Source organism: Dama dama, chromosome 3, assembly GCF_033118175.1.
Source record: "Dama dama isolate Ldn47 chromosome 3, ASM3311817v1, whole genome shotgun sequence".
In the NCBI taxonomy this organism is placed as follows: domain Eukaryota; kingdom Metazoa; phylum Chordata; class Mammalia; order Artiodactyla; family Cervidae; genus Dama; species Dama dama.
In genome coordinates this window covers 72244427-72253918 of record NC_083683.1, presented here as the reverse complement: position 1 = coordinate 72253918, position 9492 = coordinate 72244427, and the positions used below count along the sequence as shown (strand labels likewise).

Below are 9492 nucleotides of genomic sequence, written 5' to 3'. Positions count from 1 at the left end.
TATGACATGATTAGGACTATTAAAGCCTTTCACATAATAATAGATTCAGAAACAAACCCAAAAAAAGGTAAATAGATTTTACTGCGATTTAACCAAATTTTCTGTATACCATCACCACAAATTGCATTAAATGTTAAATAACAAACTGTGAAATAGAATTTATTACATTGAGATTTGCACAGACTTAATATCCTGAATATATGCAAATATCTTAAGAAAGCATAAGGAATTACTTCAAGAACAGTGAAAGGGTAGTAATATTATGTTCAAACATTATTGATAAATATTTGAAAATTATGACACATTGTTAGCAATTACAAAATGTGCATTAACATGAACAAAATGTTACTTGGTTCATTAATTTGGCAAAGATTTGGTATTCTCAAGACACGTTCTGACCTTGCTATTAATGCATCTTCCAGTCTCCAAGGACACTGTCCCAATTCCTAGGTGCATTAGTTGCCTTTTGTTTTACTTTGTTTTTCTCTATATGAACATTTTACATTCATCAGTGACTTTGGAGAGTGGTCACCAAGGACACTTTTTTTTAGCATAGTTAATCTTACCTGTTACATGTTGACCATACACAAAGAGCATCCTCAATCATATCTGTGGTAAAACTTCAGGGAACCACTTTGTGTTACATTGTTGGGTCAGGCCATCAACTTTGCAAGAATGAAAGAGGATTTTTGTTTTCCTTGGCCTGTTTACTAGTCTTTCCTTCTATCTATATTTTGTGGAAATAGGTCATTTTTAAATTTAGATTGATTTTTTTCATTCATGGTAAATGTTAGGCACAGGGATATAAAAATGGATATAATTTGTTCATGCATTTCCATTGCTATCTTTGAGTGAGCGTTAAGTGAAAAAGAATCACTAGACTACATCCATGTCACTACTAATAACTGATTTAATTGTGAGACTGTGTGGGGAAGAAAAAAAATCTGAAGCCTGAATGACAGACTAAAGTGTAAGTACTTGCATACTTTTCAAATCAGTGTTTTTTTCTATTCGAAATTTGGGGGAAATTTTTAAAAATTCTTTTTCTGGAGAAGGGAATGCTACTCCTGTGATGGAAAAGATCTGGTTATTTGGCCTGAGGGCATAGAATGTGGCTTGGTTTTAGGAGAGAGTCTATTTACTCTATTTCATAGAAAGATGCCCACTAGTCGTTTGTATGACCTTGAGGAATTCACTCTCCCTCTCTGAACTTTCTTTTCCTTCTTCATAAAACTCACCATGCTTTAGAAATCAGTGACATGAGTCTGAAAATTCTCCCGTCCGAAGTAGGTTAAAGCATCTCTGTTTTTTTCTTTGCTCGATGACCTTTTACAAGGAATTAACAGTGGAGCAAAATGTGGCTCTGGAGGGGAAAAAATGCTGGCCAGGGGCCTGAGCCCATCGGATGACAAAGTCTGTAGATCTAAGGAAGACCCTAGGCTTCCATGGTGGCTCAGTGGTAAAGAATCTGCCTGCCAATGCAGGAGATACTGGTTCGATATCTGGTTTGGGAAAATCCCCTGGAAAAGGGAATGGCAACCCATCCCAGTATGCTTGCCGGGAGAATCCCATGGATAGAGGAACCTGGTCACAAAGAGTTGGACACAACTGAGCAACTAACACTCAACACTTTCAGTGTTTTATGTACATATATATATATAAAATACACATACATATATGCTGACCAGGAGAATTTATTATTTTAAAGCTTCATTTAAATGGTGTGTGTGTTCGCTCAGTCCTGTCCAACTTTTTGTGACCCCATGGACTGTAGCCCACCAGGCTCCTCTGTCCATGGGATTTCCCAGGCAAGCATACTGGAGTGGGTAGCCATTCCCTTTAGCTTCATTTAAATGGTATGATCTTTGAAATTCAGTGACTGAGTGGATGTTAACCCAATCTTTGTGAATATACCCTGTACCAAATCACACTACAATAGTCCAGATGTATTTTTTTAAAGGTTTTCTGAATTAAACATTGGGGAAAACTGTATAAATAAAGCAGTGTTACAGAATACTACAGTGTCAGGTGATGTGGCCAAATATCAGATTTCACCTTGATTTTCTAAAAATTATAAAGGTTTACCATAGTTTAACATTACAGAAAAGTTGACAAATGGCATGGGCCCACTGCTGTGGATAGAAATAGAGCATTAAGAGTACCTTATAAGCTGTAGATATACCTAGACCTTCATGCTGCTACCTGAATAGAGTTACTGTCCTGATTTCTTCTTTTTTAATGTAAATTCTTTATATTTTCCAAAATGAAAAAGGTGAGGATTGGCATTGTTTTCCACGTTTGCAAATCTCAGTGTTTGCCTTAACACAGGACAGTGAGTTCTCATACCTGCTTCTAACAATGTGTGCTCAGGCCCTCAGTTGTGTCCTGCTCTTTGCAGCGCCATAGCCTGCCAGGGTCCCGGGTCCACGAAATTTCCCAGGCAAGAATACTGGAGTGGGTTGCCACTTCCTTCCCCATAATGTTGTGGTTTCTAGCTCCATAGATTTGCTGCGCTTACCTTTGAAATCTCTGTGAATGGAATTTTTCTGTCTTGCCTCTTTGCTCAGAACTTTGCTAGAGCTCTCTATGCTATTGCAGGTAGCAGTAATATTATCACCATCATTGTTTTACTCTTCCATTTTATGAATATAATTACAATTTAAAATTTTATTTTATTATTGGAGGTCATTTTGGTGTTTTGAGTTTTTGGATTATTGAAAATAATGCCACTTTGAATTTTCTTAAACATTCATTTATTTGGAATACATATGTACGCATTTCTATTGGGCAAATACCTATAATAATAATATCCTGTTTCATAGATATCTGGACATTCAACTTAATAAACATATTCAAAAAGTTTTAATAGTGTCTTTAAAAATGTACACACCAAGATAGTAATGTTCTATTTACAATACATTCTTAAAGATACTTGGTATGGTCCATCCATTTAATGTTGGTTATCTTCATGGTTGTACACTAGTTGTGAATTTAATTTCCTTTTCCCTAAACCCTAAACAGATTACATTTCATATGTTCACTGGTATTTAGATGTCCTCCTTTGTGAAGAAACTTGTCTAATTTTTATTAGGCTTGGTTTTGTCTTATTGATTTGTAGTAGAGTTTTATATATGCTGGGTTCTGTCTTTGAGAATTTTTGCATACATTATACGCATTGTATATAAAACCTACATATGTAACATTCTAGTGGGTTATGAAAAAATCTATCTATCTATATATATATATATATATATATACTCATAACCACTACCGAAATCAAGATATATAATGCTATGTAGCATTCCATGTTTATATATATCCAATTGTCAAGTTTTTCTGTGAAATATATATATTTTTCTCCTCATAGTAAATTCTTAGGGACAGAGTTGGTATGTCATATTTGAATTGTGGTGCTGGAGAACACTCTTCAGAATCCTTTGGCCTGCAAGGAGATCAAACCAGTCAATCCTAAAGGAAATAAACCCTGAATATTTATTGGAAGGACTGATGCTGAAGTTGAAGCTCCAATACTTTGGCCTTCTTGTGCAAAGAGATGGCTCATTGGAAAAGACCCTGATGATGAGAAAGATTGAAGGCAAAAGGAGAAGAAGGTGGCAGATGATGAGATGGTTAAATAGCATCACCATCTCAGTGGACGTTAATTTAAGCAAACTCCAGCAGATGATGGAGGACAAAGGAACCTGGCGTGCTATAGTCGATGGGGTCACAGAGAGTCAGACATGACATAGTGACTGAACAGTGTCTTCTCTAGGCAATCCTTTCTTTCATTTCACCCTCTCTCTAGGAGGTTCTCATAAATAATGTGACTTCACTTAGGCTTGATAATCCCCAAATTTATATCTGCTCGAAGAGTGCACCCTATGGTACTCTGACTTCAATATTTGATTTTTTTGGACATCTAGATCAGACTTAGAGGGTTTGAAATTAGACTTTTCCTTGGACAAGTCTACGTGGCTTTCATTTTCACTTTTTAAAAAATGTCTTTCTAAATGAAGAGAATTTTTTGTTAGGTCTATGATCTATTTCAAGTTCATTTTTTGTTGTGTTCATTTTTATGTCCGTTATACGGAATTGACTGACAATGCTGTTTACTTCTTGTATATGTCTGTGGATTTTCAGTCAATTCTATCAATTAATTAGTAAGACAATCTTCAACTATAATTGCTAATTTATCTATTTGATCTTTCATTTATGGCAGTTTGTGCTGCGCTGTCGCTTCAGTAGTGTCTGACTCTTTGTGACCCTATGAACTATAGACCACCAGGCTCCTCTGTCCATGGGGATTCTCCAGGCAAGAATACAGGAGTGGGTTGCTGTGCGCTCCTCCAGGGGATCCTCCCAACCCAGGGATCAAACCTGCATCTCTAAAGTCTCCTGCATTGTCAGGCAGTATCTTTACCTCTGGTGCCACTTTGGAAGCCCTTATGCCAGTTTATCCTTCATATATTTTGATGCATTATTAGATACATAAATAATTAGAATCTGTGTCCTTGGTTATTTGACTCAATTATCAGTATGTAATTTTCTTTTGTATGCTCATTAATTTTCTTTGGTGGCAATATGCACTCCAGCATTCTTTTGATTGTGCTTTATATGATGTAATTTTTCTATTCTTTTACTTTTAATGCATCTATTTTATTATATTTGAAGTGGAGTGCTTGTATATAGCATCCAGAAAGGTAATTTTTTAAATTGTTCTTATAATCTCTTTTGATTACCATGATATGTTTTGATCACTTATAGGCAGTGTATCATCATTTATGTTTGGACTTCTATCATTTTGTTAGTTGATTGTTCTTTGTTTCCATTGCTGTTCATTTTTTTGTTTCTACTTTCCTGCCTTCAGTTGAATAGTTTTAGTGTTCCATTTTAATTTATAGAATGTTTTTTACCATATCATTTCTTAAAAGCTTGTGTGTGGTCTGTAAATTATAATCTACACATTGAACATTTCACAAACCACTTTGATATAATATTTTACCACTGGAGGTAGAATGTAACAGAAAAAATTGCTACCCTTTACTCTTCTCCTTTTCATTATGGTTATCATATCCTGTCTATATACAGTGTCAATTCCATCCATCAGATTATGTTATGAATTCTGCTTTCAACAAATGTTTCAAAGGATTTTTATAGTATGGTATTTTCCTGTTTGTTTTTAAATGTTTGGTAGGAATCTACAATTAAACCATCTGAGGCTGCAGTTCTCTTTGTAAAATAATTTAAATATGTGTTTGGTTACTTTGGGCTTCCCTGGTGCCTCAGATGTTAAAGAATCTGCCTGCAAAGCAATAGATCTGGGATCGATTCCTGGGTTGGGAATATCCCCTGGAGAAGGAAATGGCTACTCACTCCAGTATTCTTACCTGGAGACTTTCATGAACAGAGAAGGCTGGTGGGCTACAGTCCATGGGATTGCAAAGAGTTGACACAATTGAGTGAATAACACTTTCACTTTTCACTTGTTTACTTTAATGTTAAAAATAGAACTATATAGGTTAGGTATTTAATCTTGCACTAACTTTAGTAGATTGTAGTTTTCATAGAATTCACTCACTCACTCAAGGTGCTGAATCCATTTAGCAGATTTTTTCAAAACATGAAATTTTAATCTTTTCAATAGCTGTATAATTTATAATGATGCCATGCCTCACATTTCTGATAAATTCCATCTTTTTTTTTCTTTCAAGATCAGTCTCAGTGACAGTTTTATCAATATTATTAATCCTCTCCAAGAATCAGCTTTTCATTATATTCATCTTGTCTCTTGTTTCTGTTTTCCATTCCATTGATTTTTTAAATTATTTTCTTTTATCTATTTGGATACCCTCTGTTTGACTTTTTACATGTAGATTACCTAAAACATCAAAGGTGGTAATGAGAAATCACACAGTCATAACAACATTCATCTTGTTGGGACTTACAGAGGACCCACAGCTGCAAGTTCTGATTTTTGTCTTCTTGTTTCTTAGTTATGTGCTGAGCATTACTGGAAATCTGACTATTATCATTCTAACACTCCTGGATTCTCATCTTAAAACACCCATGTATTTTTTTCTTAGAAACTTCTCCTTCTTAGAAATCTCATTCACAACAGTCTGTATTCCCAGATTCCTGTATAGCATATCAAGCGGGGACAATACCATTACTTATAACGCCTGTGCTAGTCAAATATTTTTCACTGGACTTTTTGGAGCCACAGAGTTTTTTCTCCTGGGAGCCATGTCCTATGACCGGTATGTGGCCATCTCTAAACCCCTTCATTACATGACCATCATGAATGGTAGAGTCTGCACCATCCTTGTGCTCTGCTGCTGGATCTCTGGGTTAATGATCGTCATCACACCAGTCAGTATGGGCCTCCAGCTAGAATTCTGTGACTCCAATGCCATTGATCATTTTAGCTGTGATGCAGCTCCTGTTTTGAAGATCTCATGCTCAGATACATGGTTCATTGAACAGGTGGTTATAATCTGTGCAGTGGTGACAGTCATCTTTACATTGATAGGGGTTGTTCTTTCTTACGTGTATATCATCAGGACAATTCTAAGATTTCCCTCTGCATCACAGAGAAGAAAAGCCTTTTCCACTTGTTCTTCTCACATGATTGTTGTTTCCATTACCTATGGCAGCTGTATTTTTATCTACATCAAGTCTTCAGCCAAAGAAGAGGTGGACATTAACAAAGGGGTGTCTGTGCTCACTACATCTGTTGCCCCGCTGTTGAACCCTTTTATTTATACTTTGAGGAACAAGCAGGTGAAACAAGCTGTCAGTGACATAATCAAAAAAACTGCATTTTTATTACACAATTAAGAGCATACTGGATTTAAACCATTAGATAAAAATAATGTACTGCTTGCTTAAACATTTTTCTCTGGAAATCCTAATTGTGAAGCTACTTAGAACAAATCATTTATCTCTCTCTTTAATCTCAACCAAAATGATTTAAGTCATTAAAAGAACATGAAGGATTTCTTTCTCAGAAACAATAAATTTCATCTCTCACTAAGTTTTTCTAATATTATTCAAAAAAGAATTATATACCATGTTAAATATAGTATCTATGATTCCTGGGAAAATTTCAGAACAATAGTTTTGCTGGACTCCTTTAATTTGCATATGTATCATAAATATACTCTGAAGAAGGAAATGGCAACCCACTCCAGTATTCTTGCCTGTAACATTCCATGAACAGAGGAACCTGTTGGGCTACCGTCCATAGAATCACAAGAGTCAGACACAACTGAGCAATTTTCACACTCACACTCAATAAATATACTGAAAGAAACATGTGACATATAGGAATAAATAGTTCATCTTTGTTTAAAGTATTAACAAGAAAAACATTAAAATAAAAGAACTCAGAATAAGCTTGTCAACTAAATCATATTGTAAGCCAAACATGAAAATAAATATCTAGCATCTGAAAACAAAAATGATCCACAAAAGATACAAGAGAGTTTACTTCAAGAAACAGATGAAAATTTTAGACCACACCTGTATAACAACAGCATGTTAGTGAAAGGTTGTTGCTGAATGATAAGACGCCGGGATTCTTGGCCTTCGGAGGAGACGGATTCAATCCGGGGCCAGAGACCAGGCTGGATCGCTCAGAGATTTTGTGTAATAAAGTTTTATTAAAGTATAAAGGAGATAGAGAAAGCTTCTGACATAGGCATCAGAAGGGGGCAAAAGAGTACCCCCCTGCTAGTTTTCAGCTGGGTGTTACATAGTCACAGGCATTCTGTTAATGAAAAGAATGTCTTAAAACTCAGAATGGCACCAGGCCCCTCATCCATAAATTGCATTTTGTGGTCATTTTTTTTTTTTTTTTTTTTACCATCTATTGCATTGATTTATTTAGCAAATTAAGATAATACAAGCAAGATAAAATTTAATTTTATATCCATGATCCACATCATCTCTATCTATAGTAAGTAAAGTATGCACCTTATGTTAAATCTGTGTGTTAAATATGAGCCTCAAATTTCTCTCTCCTGCTTGCTTGAAATTTAACAATCATTAGTTTACTGTATATATAGCTCTAATGTTAAATAGCTACTTTATATATAATTGTCTCACTTATACATTCCTCCCTATATGTTTTATTCTGCAAGTCTCTTGTTATTCAGTTGCTCAGTCATGTCCTACTCTTTGCGACCCCATGGACTGCAGCATGCCAGGCTTCCCTATCCATCATCATCTCCCGGAGCTTGCTCAAACTCACGTCCAATGAGTCAGTGATGCTATCCCACCTATCTCATACTCTGGTGTCCCCTTCTCCTCCTGCCTTCAATCTTTCCCAGCATCAGGGTCTTTTCTAATGTGTCAGCTCTTCACATCAGGTGGCCAAAGTATTGGAGCTTCAGGTTTAGCACCAGTCCTTCCAGTGGATATTCCAGATTGATTGCCTTTAGGATTGACTGGTTTGATCTCCTTGCTGTCCAAGGGACTCTCAAGAGTCTTCTCCAACCGTAGTTCAAAAGCATCAGTTCTTTGGTGTTCATCCTTCTTTATGGTCCAACTCTCACACTGTACATGACTCCTGGAAAAACCATAGCTTTGACTAGATGGAACTTTGTCAGCAAAGTAATGTCTTTGCTTTTTTTAAAAATTATTATTATTTTTATTATTTTTTCAGTGGGTTTTGTCATACATTGACATGAATCAGCAATAGATTTACACGTATTCCCCATCCCGACCCCCCCTCCCACCTCCCTCGCAACATCCCACCCTCACCTTCTCCCACAGAGTTCAAAAGTCTGTTCTGTATTTCTGTGTCTCTTTTTCTGTTTTGCATATAGGGTTGTCGTTACCATCTTTCTAAATTCCATATTTGTGTTAGTATGCTGTAATGATCTTTATCTTTCTGGCTTACTTCACTCTGTATAATGGGCTCCAGTTTCATCCATCTCATTAGAACTGGTTCAAATGAATTCTCTTTAATGGCTGAGTAATATTCCATGGTGTATATGTACCACAGCTTCCTTATCCATTCATCTGCTGATGGGCATCTAGGTTGCTTCCATGTCCTGGCTATTATAAACAGTGCTGCGATGAACATTGGGGTGCACGTGTCTCTTTCAGATCTGGTTTCCTCAGTGTGTATGCCCAGAAGTGGGATTGCTGGGTCATATGGCAGTTCTATTTCCAGTTTTTTAAGAAATCTCCACACTGTTCTCCATAGCGGCTGTACTAGTTTGCATTCCCACCAACAGTGTAAGAGGGTTCCCTTTTCTCCACACCCTCTCCAGCATTTATTGCTTGTAGACTTTTGGATAGCAGCCATCCTGACTGGCGTGTAATGATACCTCATTGTGGTTTTGATTTGCATTTCTCTGATAATGAGTGATGTTGAGCATCTTTTCATGTGTTTGTTAGCCATCTGTATGTCTTCTTTGGAAAAATGAGGGTGGGATGTTGCGAAAGAACAGCATGTATATTATCCATGGTGAAACAGATCACCAG

At 36.3% G+C, this 9492-nt stretch overlaps 1 protein-coding gene across 1 annotated transcript; it reads left to right on the top strand.

Annotated features, from left to right (window-relative positions):
- Nucleotides 1-5898: 5898 nt before the first annotated feature.
- On the top strand, nucleotides 5899-6837 carry LOC133042769 (olfactory receptor 6C2-like). The gene has a single exon (XM_061123694.1). It carries the CDS (start codon nucleotides 5899-5901, stop codon nucleotides 6835-6837), a length of 939 nt encoding a protein of 312 aa, XP_060979677.1.
- Nucleotides 6838-9492: the final 2655 nt, after the last annotated feature.